This window comes from Tetrao urogallus (genome assembly GCF_951394365.1).
Source record: "Tetrao urogallus genome assembly, chromosome: 6".
NCBI lineage: Eukaryota > Metazoa > Chordata > Aves > Galliformes > Phasianidae > Tetrao > Tetrao urogallus.
The window spans coordinates 8,480,075-8,493,913 of record NC_136819.1 but is presented as its reverse complement, the minus strand read 5'-3'; the positions used below and the strand labels follow the sequence as shown (position 1 = coordinate 8,493,913).

The window sequence follows — 13,839 nt, the reverse complement described above, 5'->3', positions numbered from 1 at the left end:
CCTTTCTCCAAGACTCTGAGAAGAATAACTATTCCAAGTGACATGCTGATACGGAGACTGTGATTTTCCTTGAAATAAAGCTATCAGAGCTTCACAACAACAAAACAGAATTATGCTCTAACTCTATACGGAAAGCCATGAATTTTCTCTATTATAACCATGGAAAAACTGCTGCTTTCATACATGCTTCCACAGTGCACTCCACTGGCACACACACAAATTATTTTATTTTTTTTTTTCCTTTTTAAAATCAACTTCAGGGTTCAAGAAAAAAAACTTGAGAGCATGAGAAAAAATTAAACTTGCAGGTACTGCTATAACTCATCCTACTCCCCCTTCCACCCCCATCCCACACACACACAACACCGTGAATGTTATTGTTTTTTAGTGTTCTTCTGCTGTTGTTTCTTTTTTTTAGTAATTTACCCAAAATTGTAGGACTATCTGAGAAATGAAGGCACAGGCAACGTGAACCGTAATGCATCATATTTTAAGAAGTGCATTAATACAATTTGCAGCACTAAGCAGAAGCCCTGTTCACAAGGGAACAGCCAGCCTGCCCGCTCCACCCTTCTCAAGGCTGCCAGAAAACCAGTTGGCCAAAGCAGCCCGGAGGCAGGTGAACTTTTGTGCACTGGTGTCAGGTATCCTTTACCGTGTGGTTTGCTTCTGCCTTTGCAGATTTAGGAGTGATTTGAACCTTCAGGAGAGGTTCTGCAGAAATATGAAAAGATGGTCCCTCTGGAGCTCACATTCACCCTCCACCTTTCTTACTTTCCAACACACTCAGCAGACAGGGCGACTGTACAACACCAAGCCAATGATACAATATCTAAACATCGCCCAGCAAAGTCATGTAAAAGCCCCAGAGCTCTCAGGAAATTATCAGCATCATCTCCCCCACCACTTGCCTACCTCAACTCGTCTCCCAAAGCTCGCTTTGAAAGGAGATCAAACTAAAAAGGCATTCCACAAGCGAGAGACTGTCCCAGTTAAAACCCCGAGCGGCCCCAGGAGCTACAGCAGCACTAGTGGAAAACCCGGAGCGCAGCCGGACACACGCACACGCTCACACGGGAGGAGAATAAGAACTGCATTCGCCTTTTGGAAAAGAAAAATCACAACTGCAGAGCGATGACAGCAAGATGAGAAGATGCTCCCCCTGCACCTCGCGCCCACTCCCAACGGGGTGAAGGCGCCTTCCCGCTGGCAGCCCCGGGCGGAGCGGCAGTGCGGGCCGTACCCCTGCGCCGGGCACCGGCACACACACAGCAGCCTCCGCGGAGCCCCGGCCGCTTCCGGCCAGAGGAGCGGTTCCCCTCCGCTCGCCGCACGACCGCCTCGCCTCGCACACACAGACGCTGCCCGAAAGCGGCGGGAGGGGATGGGAGACCGCACACTGAAAACAACGGGGTGGGGCGAGGGGGAAAGCAACGCGGGGATTAGGAGTAAGGTGGTACCTTGTATGTGCTGCTTGATGACATTTTCCAAATGGTCCAGCCTTTCTATAATCCGTAAAGTGTCCTCTTTGCTTTCCTCTAACTTTTTTTCTGAGATCGGCTCTTGCACTTTCACATAAACGCTGGCGATGTAGTTGGTGACCCAGCCCACGTACAGCAGGCAGACGATGTTAGTCATTCCACTCAAAATCACGCAAGTGGACACTAAAGTTTTGGTTTTCCTGGTGCACACCATCCTGAGATCGCTCCATATAGCTCCAAAAATCCTGCGATCCAAAATAAAATAAAATAAAATCAACTGCGATGAAAACAAATCCTTTCCCCCTTTCCCCGAAACGGTGACCTCTCAGAAGTCAGTAAATTTCCACGCCAAAAGTTCTGCGATCCACAGAAGAAAAATATTTGTCGCCTACCTAGGAGGAGAGGTGGGGGCGGGGAGGGCTGATAATTAGAATCCAGGATTTTAGCACACGAAAATAGCTCTAAATAACTTTGCGCTAGCGGCATCGGCGGCAGAGAGCAGGGCGTGCCGACCGCCCGGCTGCCGCCGCTTCCTCAGGCACCGATTCCCACCGCGAGCATCACGGCCGCGAGCAGCCGAGTGCCCAAATGTTGCAAACTTTGTTCCCTCCGACGCCGCTTCCCATCGCGACCGGCCGCAGCTCCAGAATCAGACCAGGGAAGCGGCTCGCCGAAGAGCGGGGCTTGCTCGGCCGCGGATTGACAGCCCCCTCCTCCAATAAGGAGCCCGCTCCGGCACGGCGGCTGCTGCCATCGCTGTATGGCCGCCGGGGAGCCGCGCGGGCGGGGTTACAGCGGGGCCCACCTGCTCTCCATACACACGCACACACATACACACACACACATACACACACACATACACACACGCGCGGACGGCTGCTGTCGCGCTATTTCGGGAGCCGCCTGCAAAGAGTCGGTAGACTAGATGGGAAACAGCGGGCAGCTCCCGTTTTGCTGCTAGGTGCGTGCTTGCCTAGCGAGAGCAGCCGGTATCATTAAGATATATGATCACGCAGTCATCCATTTGCCCCGAGGGGGCGAAACTGTAGGAATTCCTTTGGCTCATCCGAGCTACTGGTTCCATAGCTCCAGCCAGCCAGCGACCGCCCAAGTTTTGTTAGAACAGCTTTGCCTTTGATCCGCCTGCTGTCTGTTCCCCCCACCCCACGCGGGGCTTATATTATTCATAGCCCACTCCTGCCTGCATCTACAGCAGCGAGCCTCACCACTTCCACAAGAATACACTCCATCACAGCACATCCTGTCCAGAATTTGCTTCGGGATCGGTGACAGTACCAGTAAGTCCCAATTTACCTCAGTATATTCATGCTTCTCCACCTCATGTCTTACATTTACTACTTTTTGAAGTATGTCAGGAGAGGGGGAAAAAAAATTCCTCTCAACGTGAAATCATGCTGGTTGGAGTGAAGGTATATGGTAGCTGAATATTTTCTGTTCCTATTAAATAAGGACTTCTGCAGCAAGAAGGAGACTGTTTTCTGATAACACTAAGGCTATCCTGTTTGTGTGCATAAAGCACAGCAGCTTGCAGGACTCACTGCTATGAAGCATACATTAGCTTCCACCCTCCACAGTATCCCAAATATACCTTTCAATATCTCATCAGAAATAAAAGTAGGATGACTTGACTTAGGTTTGGGGTTGCCTTTTTAAGCAAACAGTAAGACCCAGAATTCAAGAGAGAAGGCAAACAACTGTCCTGCCAAAAGGCAGAATGGCCTCTTCCTTTCCGTCAGTTGGTACTCCATCAGAACAGAAAGAACTACAGATACTCAAACACATACAAAAGCCCATGAAGCTGCGGTACACTCTGCCAATGAAGCTCAAAAAACAGTTTCCTCAGTCTTCTAAGCCTCTGTGAAAACCATCTGAAATGTGGGCCAAATACAAACATTTCCCAGCAAAATGCTAAGGGAGGCTAGCATGACAAAACTTCTTTGGAAATTAGATAATAAAACTTAAGGCATTTGAATGTGAATGTAACACGTCCACATGTTAAGGAAAAATATTTAAGAACTACAGAAGAAGTTGCAAGACAGACAAGTCAGTGAACATTTTTAAGCTTTATAAAAGGCTAAATGTTGTCAGAATACACTAATTCAGCTCCATCATATAAGTTAATTGTTCTGCTTGATCTGCAATTAACGTTTTTCTGTAGCATCATTTATTTCCCTGTTTCCTATCTTTATACTTCAGTGTTACAGCTCCACATCTGGTAGCAAACCTACTGCAGTTAGAGCACATCACTGAAGTCTTCAATAGTGTTATCTACACTTGCTTTAATCTGTTTCAATTCTGCCTGCAGTCACAAAATAAGAAGTTCTTCAGCCATGGCAATTTAGACCGAATCCAGGACTTAGCCTTGAACTTCCCAGTGTAAGGCAAAACTTCTCTAAAATCACTCCAATTAAAGGACAAGTAATAACCACTAATAAGTTATATTTTGCACAGAGGTTTATAAAATGTTAACAAACAACTAACTGCGTTTACAAACAAATGTGAGCGGCATTTGTTACTCATGACTGTCAGCAAATCTGTAGGTGACATCAAGGTTTCAAAAAAGATGGTTAATGTGTCTCTCAGCTAAATTGGTTGCACATAACAGCACATAACCAATTAACACTTTATCACACTAACTATTAATAGTTCATTAGGCCTTTGCCTCCCAGTGGTGTTCTGATCATGTTTAAAACAGTTTCATTTATAGCTACGTTCTCCCACTACCAAAGCTGGAACTCCTCAACAGCAGAACAGTCGCTTGCTGTCTCCTCATTTGGGCCTACATTTCACTGCAGCTAATGTTACAACTCCATTTGACTTCGTAGCAAACCCTCTGCATGCTCTGTTAAAAATATATCTAAAATACAGTGTTTTTCAATTATCTGGCTTTTGCACTGGTGTCTTCACAAGTTTATTTTTGGTTGGCTTTTTGTTTGGTGGGATTTTCAGTGGGTTTTTTTCTTTGTTGTTATATTTACATAAGCTTGAATATATCTACTGTCTGCTGTTGAGAGAACAATCTTTTTTGTAATTTTGATTTATTGTGTAGTATCACAAACCAGAATTTCTGCAAGGCTTTATGTAAATATACAGACAGTCCACTTTTTTATCTAATTGAAATGAAAATTGAAAATACCCTCAATAGGAGAAAAGATGTGCTGCCAGCCTCAACAGTAGTCAGGGAGAAAATGACAAGTGGATTAGAACATTTGACTTATGAGGAAAGCAGACGGTCTAAGAGTCAAGTTAAGGTTAAACATTAGTGGTGGTTTTGAAATGTCTATTTCAGGTGTTCAAGCTTGAAGCAGTGCAATCTACCATGCAGGTCATTAAACTGTAAGTCTGATTTTAACCATGTCCTGATATTGATCTGCTACGTCATGCTATGCCAATTATTTCACTGTTGTTTCACTTGAGATAGTGGAAAAAAATAATTTCTTATTATCTGTATACATCACAGGCTTCAACACGAATTGCCCCCCAGACACATGACTATAGTAAACACCATTTCAACCAGTGCTAAAGAAATATTAAGAAAAAGAAAAAAAGAAAAAAAGGAAGAAAGACAAAGAAAAAAAGAAATACAACCACCACTTACTGCAATTTAAAGCACTCTGTAAATATATTCATTAGTATAGTATATCTTACCTAGCATAGTAGCTCAGGGAATGAAAAGAATGGAAAGAAAGATATGCTAAAGAGCTAAACTTTTTTTGGTGGACTTTGACAGAGGCTAAAACACTTCTAGTGCTAAGAGGGTCATTGAATAAAGCAGTAGTGAAGCACCACAACCAATGTTATTTACACCCCATCTTACAAAATCAGGTTTCTTGCACCTTGTTATAAGCCAACAGAAAAGCTCAACTTTTAGAATTATTTTACTGCATTCTATTCAGATTCTTAGCCAAAGTTCAATTTGTGAAGATATATTAATTCAGTTTATGGAGACATCACAGAATCACAGAATCACAGAATTGTAGGGGTTGGAAGGGACCTCCAGAGATCATCGAGTTCCAACCCCCCTGCCAAAGCAGGTTCCCTACAGCAGGTCGCACAGGTCGGCATCCAGGCAGGTCTTGAACATCTCCAGAGAAGGAGACTCCACCACCTCCCTGGGCAGCCTGTTCCAGTGCTCCGTCACCCTCACTGTAAAGAAGTTCTTGTGCACATTGTGCAGAACTTCCTATGCTGCAGTTTCCGGCCGTTTCCCCTTGTCCTGTCTCCACTCACCACTGAAAAGAGTCCAGCCTCGCCATTCTGCCCCCCACACCATAGATACTTATAGACCTGGATCAGGTCCCCTCTCAGTCTCCTTTTCTCAAGGCTGAACAGACCCAGTTCACTCAGCCTTTCCTCATAGGAGAGATGCTCCAGGCCCTTCACCATTTTTGTGGCCCTCCACTGGACTCTTTCCAAGAGATCCCTGTCTTTTTTGTACTGGGGAGCCCAGAACTGGACGCAGTACTCCATAACTCCAAAGTACTCCAGTACTCCGGAGACATAATCTTTGTTATCTAGTCTGAGTAGAAGTTCCTGCCCTGTTCCTTCCCGTTCCCCCAGAATGATCACATCTTCCATTTGGAAAGATGGTAGAAAATTCCAAAGGCACACAAGAAGTTACTCTGCTTTTTGCACTGTGGGCTAAAGTGACCAAAGCCTGAATTATCCTGAGCAGGAAATGATACTGTTTTGACACTGTGATGTCCAGGTCTGCATGGACATGAATCAAAACCTGTCTAGCTCTTGAGCACAGATCTGCCCCTTCTGCAGATGATCTCTTTCAAACACGTCAAGATAAGAAGCTATTTATTTAGATGGTGCTTTCTGTAATTTGTAAGCAAAGGCCATGAGCTCAGCCCCAGATAAATGATCTGGTAATCTTTGGTACATGTTGTACCTAGTCATCTCTCTCACTAAGTTTAAACCAATCTTAGAATTTATTTTAAATTATTTTAAATTTAACTTAAGTTATAAAAAGACATGTGGACATCACAGAGGTGCCTCTGCATGTTATAGAGGTAAGTTTTGAAGTAATGGATCTGTTGTATGGATGTTGTAGATAATCAAGGGGAAAAAAAAAGAAAAACAGGAAAAAAGCTGAATGGATGAAAAGTGAGATGAAGGAAGACAAGGTAAACATTACTTTGTTATACTGGGACACATGATTACAGTCTTTGCTCTTGTGCTTTTTTTTCCCCCCTCCTCTTCCTCATCTTTTTTATTTTTTCTCATGCTTTTTAGAATCCATGCTCGGTCTCCTTCTTTTCTGCTGTTCCCTTTCAACTTTCCCCTCCTTCATTTGAAAATTAGTAAGTTTACATTCGTTTTGTTACACATTGCTCCTTGCAACATAATTACGAACCATCAATTTCTTTAGGTTACTCAGGACTTCATATTTTTCACTGCTTAGCCAAGACTACTCAGCAAAGTATCAACTACAACGAGATTCAACCTCCTATGGCAAAACTGTAGCCTCCCAAAGAGAAAAGGTAATGAGGTATCAAGAGTGCAAGAGAGACTAGTACACGTCTTCCTCTGCTGCCTCACCAGATTCACTCCTTCAAAGGTATTTCTCATCATTCTTACACAGTTGCTATAAAAACTATGTCAGTAGGTTTTGTTTCAGATAGCATTTTCCATTCTCAGTGTTTGCTGGGCTGATATTGTCCATTTCTCCTTGCAAAATGGATTACATGACAGCCCAGACTGTTGCATTATTTCATATGCTTTCTATCTTGTTCTCAGCTCCTTCCTTCTAATTCCAGCCCATATTTCTGTCTGAATGTCACCAAGCATCAAGTTAGCCTTCTCAGAGTCACAAAGACCTTTTGCTTCGTATAAAGCTCAATAATAAACAAGGTGTAGATGTGGATGTCTTTCTAGGTGTAGGCTCCCTCACATGCTGGTATTTCAGCAACTAGTCACTTGTGGTCATGACTTCTGCAACTATGTGCAGTTAGCTTTAGAACACAATGCAGTCAATGATTTGGTATAATATTTTCATGCTTTTCTGGTCATCTCTGCATATGTTTACAAACACAGACCTACTCAGGACCATCGTTTGTGTTTTTTTTTTTAAACAATCTAACTAACATTCATTCCTATTCTCTGTTCATTTTGTCTTAACTAATCTTTACTGAGCAAATGGAGCTCTTCCTTATTCGCAGTATCAAAAACCTTCAGAGAACAAACTCATGGGAAGGCTCTGTAGCCCAACTACCACTGAAATCCAATGTCATCCGTTTTACCTTTACTTGAAGTTTCTGAAAATTTCAGTAACTAGTGGAGTATGGCTTCTTTTTTCAATTACTCATAAAAAGACCTGATAATCTAGACAGAATTTAGAAGAATCAATCACTCTTCATCCTAAAGAAAAAGGGACTTTCTCCTTAGAAAGATTTTTGTTTGTTTCTGGAAACTTAGATCTTCATTTTGTTTCAGAGGAATGGCATTCCGTAGCTTTACAAGAGTGTCCTAGGTAATATAAATCACTACTGAGTGATTCTGAGGGATGGAATCTCAGAAGCAAGTAACTCTGTGTTGCTTTTGTTTGGGCGGTTTTGTGTGGTTGTTTTGTTTTTTTTTTCCCCAAATTCATGTCCAAGCATGTAATTCAGCTGAAATATGGATTCTACACTTCAAGATTACTGATACAATTTCTTAGATAACATATTATTTCATCAGGTATTGCAGCCACAGCCTAAGCAAACTAACAATTTAAGTCGATACAAGTAGAAAACATTAGTAATTTTTTTTTCTGTTTTAATTAAGTAGCAGAAAAGTACTCCAGTTTTGGGAGATGTGGGGATTTTTTGTTTGTTTTTATAAAAAGTTTGACCATGCCCACCGTAAACTCTTCTCTGAGCTATTCACTGCGTACAAAATAAAGCAAAATCCTGTACCAAAAACCACACAAATGACAAAACTCCTTGCATCACTTTAAAATGAAACTTGCTCTACAACAAGTAGTGTTTTAGTTTCATTTTTTGGTATTATAACAACATTCACAATATGAGAAGACATGGAACTTTTAATTTGATAAGGCCTGGAATGTCACACTGGTCTGGGCTGCAAGAACATCTAGTAACATATTAATATTTGCAGTAGACTTGTTCTTTTGTTTCATAAAGGGAGACAACTACGAAAGTTATCTAAATGAGCCAAGAGGAAACCTGCAGAGAAAAAAATGGATTGAGGCCAAAACTTATTTCAACAGCCACTACAGCTCACTTGGTATATGATTCAGAAATTAATAGTCTTTAGTATTTAATGTGGCACTCCTGATTTCACAACTGCAAAAGAAAATCATAAAAATAAACCTCTACTTTTTTTAAAAATAAAAAGCACTGATTTAAATTAAAAAAAAAAAAAAAAAAAAAAAAACTGAAAAAAAAACTAAGAATCTCAGGCACAGTTCCAGTCAGATCTCTTCCTTACTAAGTAACAATATTCCAGATGGTATATATTTGAGTCATACTTGTACATTCATGATTTGCAACAATCACATTCCGTGCATTTATTTCCTATGTGGAATACATATGTTCTATGGCCTTTGGAATAACAAATCAAGCTCACTCTTCTTCTCTTACAACCATTCAATAGTACTAAAGTATGGAGTTTGAACATGGCAGTAACGTTCATTTTTGAAGAAGTCCCTTATCTCAGAATGTCATGCTAGTGTAAGCTTACAACAAACACATCCTCTACCAGAAGGTCAGAAAATGACCAATGACGATACAGAACAACTGGCTTCCACACTGGGTCAATGTGCTTGTATCAGTTAAAGATTTAAAGTTCACAGTTTACATTTTCAGAATCTGTGATCAAAGCAGTAAAAAGGATCATTAACCTACCCGTGAGGCAGCGCTGTTATGAGAGAAGGACAGACTGACACGTGTACTGCAGTGGAGAGCAATTTACACCTTAGTCTTCTGACCTGGCTGCCTTGCTTGGCACTGAAGTGGCAGGATACACCTACTGGGAAACTCCTGATGTCTACTGTGACCTCTTCAGTTGATTCTGGGTGGCTATATTGTTATGAGAGTAGTCATAATTCAGCTCCTTGTCCAATAAACACAACCGGAAAATAAACCTTATTTAGATTAATTGAACTCCAGCTGCAGAACAAAATGTATTTAACTTTCCTGACACAGAAACAGGGAAGGAGTTTTACATCTGAACTTACATGAAAGGTATTGTATTTCCAGTTTAAAAAGATGAATATAAATCATGTGACATCTCATGTCTTGATTTAGGATATCCATAAAAAATGGCTTAAATCTATTTAAGATTGCTTGGAAGTAAATATTTCAGTTATTTTCGAAAGGCTTAGGTTTTCATGTAATGCAGCAGTGTTTTTTTTATTTTTGTTTTGGATTTTAAAAGGTTGAAAGAGAAACTACAGCTTCAAATGTCTATCTGTCCCCCAGAGTTGTAAACTTGTTCTTGGATTAGTTTCTCTCCAAAATATTTCATTGATTCTTTCCTCATAGCAGGCACATTTGTTAACAGTAAAGTGATATAGCTTTCTTTTTATTTCATGGTAAGAATATCAAGTAGCTTAGCAGTAATACAGCATCAAGTATAGAACATTAAAAGTACCACTTAATGAGAAAGGAACTAGAAGTTAGCGTGACTTGTAGTCCAAGTAAATGTTGATTGATAACCAAAGCATTGTAATTAAAATGCCTTTTCCCACCAAGTGCATGTTTTCTATGGAAAAACTTAGAAGAAACAACCCAGCAAGGTAAAAGCTTTACAGTCAGATTTTGAGACTAACAGTTTTTCTCTTGGTCAGAATTGTTCTAAGGAAGAAATGAACATTTCTCAATCAGGTGCTCATTGTATTTCCGCTGTGTGTTGCCTAAAGTTAATGACTTTAAAGGGATAATGTAGTTATTTTAGTCATATTGGGAATTCTTCCTCATTTTTTTTAAGCTGATTTGAACAAATGAGCATCTTCTCAACAGCACACATCCATTAATGTGAAACATTTTCTGCTCCCTATTGTCTAATGTAATACTACTACCTAGCTTTTATCAACAAAGTGATTTTTTGTCTTGCTGTGACAGTAGTAATGATCAAATTTTGATCTCAGCTAAGATGTAAGCGATTCTGTTGCATATGCTCACACATCAGAGGAGAAAGAGGATTCTTTTTTCTTTCTGCTGGATTGATGTATGTTGCCTCATTTAAGCAAAACAAAAATAATGAAGCAACGTTGGTGTGGTACAAGTTTTCCTAGGCTCTTACCAGACACAGAGTACTGGAAAACATGTTTTAATAAAGGAAGCTTGCAAGTTTATTTTACTCTTCCTTTTGTGCTTGTCACAACTGTTAAGATATTTTGTTTTAAGGAACACTACAAAACAAAAAAAAGGAAGAACCATGAATACTCTGCTTTCTCCAGGAGATCTGCCTTTTTCCAGAGTTTTCTGGGGGACTTAATACTTAAATACCCTTACATCTTCAAGGGTAGTATAACTTCTATGTTTCAGCCTCATAAAAAGCCTAACAACTGAACTCAGAAGAACACTGAGATATTACAGAATGATGTCACTTTGACATTTTCAGGCAAATGTGAGCATTCCAAGTTATATGTATTGCGGAAAGAGCATTGTCTCTAAGTTCTTCTTATTGCCACAGAATGACTTAGCAATATTTTACCAATAGATATATAATTACAAAACACTGACATTACAATATTATTATATGCTGAGTGATTTAAGTGTGATCCGATTGTAAGAATGGAGCAGAATGCACTTACTGGTGTGTAAGTGGATCAGGTGAGATAAATGAACAGTAATAAACTGCTATTCAGGTTCTGAATAGCAAACATCAGGCAAAAGAATAAACTGGTGGTAAATTTGACATTACGGCTACCTATTTTTCCTTAATCAGAAATGGGAGTTGCAGCTGCTGTTGCTCTTAACAGCAGGCCACGTGCTTTGCAGCCTGGCATCACATAGCTCTGTGGATACCTTACAGAAATATTATTTGACTAATAGATTATCCTCAGCATTTTAATGAAATAATTCTTGGCTAGTTTAAGAGAAAACTGGTGGAAGTTGCTTGTTTTGGGAGGAAAAAATGCACGGAACAGTTTTTGTTCTTCAGATCTTTTACAACAGGAAGTAAAATAAATGAGTAGCGCTAGAAAATGGACAGCGAGTTAGATGCTTCTCTTCAGCAGCTCCAAAGGATTCTTCCCTTCAGAGAATAAATAAAGCAGGCATTCATTTTGTCTTGTGTCACTGGATAAACACATAGTATTAAATGTAAAATATATCTGCACCTTATTTTTCACTCTCTTGCAGGTTGAGCTGTTTTTCTGCCTTTTCTAATAATCCTCTACCTTCTGTCTGCCATTTGCTTTTCACTTTCCACTGCTAGGGCATAAAATGTTACCTGTGTGGGCTATCTACCATGCAATGGAATGTGAATCGTCATTCTATACTGTCCTGTTCCTTGGGGACTTCACTTGAGAAGTCCAGATATGGGAGGAGGAGGAAGGACTATCATTGTTATATCATTGTTATATCATGATATCATATATCATTGTTGTGTTGAGGGGCATGGTTTAGTGGGAGCTATTGGGAATAGGTGAACGGTTTGAATAGGTGAACAGTTGGACTGGATGATCTTTTAGGTCTTTTCCAACCTTGGTGATTCTATGATTCTATGATTGGGAAGTTACTGGTACTTCATTTTTCACTGGCAATAGTGGCTCACCAAGAATTTGTACTAATTCCCATAAAGTAAAGGAACTCAGATGCTTAGCTGATAGAGACTCATGTCTTTTATGGCTTCAACAGAGCTTCCCTGATTTATTTCAGTTAATGTTCTTTGCCCTTCTCAATATTGTGTCGAAAAAAGTTGTTGTGGTTAGCAGTGCTTTACGATAGTGCTTAACCTGAGTTCCTGCTGTGAAGATAGCACAACAGTTCTGGCCTATGTTTATGGCTAATACAATCATATCTCCCCATGAGTTTTATGTTAAAGATAAATAAAATGTGTTTTAGCACAATGCTTTTTGTAGACATTGCACATCATGCCTAAAGACATATGTCAGATGCGCTAGTTGATGAAGATTTCAACTTTTCAGTTTCTTTAGTCAGAATGTTCTTGGCAAGAAGCTGATGGAATACAATCATACCCAGGAAAGAGTCGAACAAAATCCACGTTGTTAAGCTGGGTAGTTGAAAATGCACAACTCTATCTGCGAAGGAGAAAGAGACCTGGTATGCTTTAAACAGATGGCACCTTGCCCTTAAGTCCCTGTTGTCTTGTTGCTTTTTTGGAACTCAGGTTACCTACAAGTAACAGCACTCTGTAAAGTGTCTGTCATCTGCATGGCTAAAAAAATAATTAAATACTCTCCAAGACTTTGTAATAAGTAATAGACCGAGTTCTTAGATTTTGAATACAATCAATTAATTTGCTCTGACAAACTGAGGAAGCAGACTAGCATCTCATACATGGACAATTAGACTTTTCTAGAGGTATTAAACATCTTCTAGCTGTTGACATACATTTCTTGATACCACCTCCAGATTAATATTACAGATGCAGTACATAAACTTATACTTCAGATTATATTTAGCTCATGAAAAATCCATGATAAACTCATTCTGCTATTGCATTCATTCTTAAAGTCTGCAGTTTTTGATATTTGATTAGCAGGAAAGGTTACAGTAGTTACTTGAGCACTCATCTTCTATTCTAAACTGCCAGAAATGTTTTTCTGGAAATTTTCTATAGGACAGAAAGGAATTTGGAAGGAACTGTTCCAGCACATATGAAGAAAATACTGTAATATGCAGAAGGGTAAACTGAGGCACCTATGCAGGGAAATTCACCTGCTTGCTTTTCTAGAAAATCCTGTTGTATTGTTGGTTGGTGGTGATTTATTCCACAACTGGTGTTAGCAGAGGCAAGTAAACATTCACACGCTTTTCTGCATTGAGCCTTCTAAAAGTAGGGGATTTTTCTTTTTAAAGAAGCTGTTAGTGTACAGGCTACTTAATATTGGCAAAGGAATAAATTGATGGGGCTTTTTTACATTCAGAATGAATTTGGCAAAGGACGGTAGCCATAATGACAATGTGAGTCGTGTTTAGTTTTGAAATTGTCTAGGGAAGACAGCACATGGAAGGCTGAAATCATTTGAGCACATAAAAATAAGTGAATAAAAATGTGTTCTCACAGTGCTACAGCTAAAAAAAAAAGACGGAACGTTTTCATAATTTGTGACAGTATAGTTTTAAAGAAAAGCTGAGTTACCGAAGTGGTTGGTATCTGTTAACAAAATATGTTTTGTTGCTCTTAACTTGGGCTG

General features: G+C 40.0%; 1 protein-coding gene across 2 annotated transcripts in view; it reads right to left on the bottom strand.

Moving 5' to 3' along the window:
* GALNT18 (polypeptide N-acetylgalactosaminyltransferase 18) overlaps nucleotides 1–1,716 on the bottom strand; it is a gene marked incomplete at both ends in the record, with an annotated part of 210,079 nt that extends 208,363 nt beyond the window's left edge. The window contains one exon of one of the 2 annotated variants that reach the window (XM_079537234.1): nucleotides 1,461–1,716. In XM_079537234.1, the coding sequence (XP_079393360.1) occupies nucleotides 1,461–1,695 (235 nt within the window). The remainder of the gene's footprint in view (nucleotides 1–1,460) is intronic. The other variant, XM_079537233.1, reaches the window with a different exon arrangement.
* Between the last annotated feature and the right edge of the window lie 12,123 nt (nucleotides 1,717–13,839).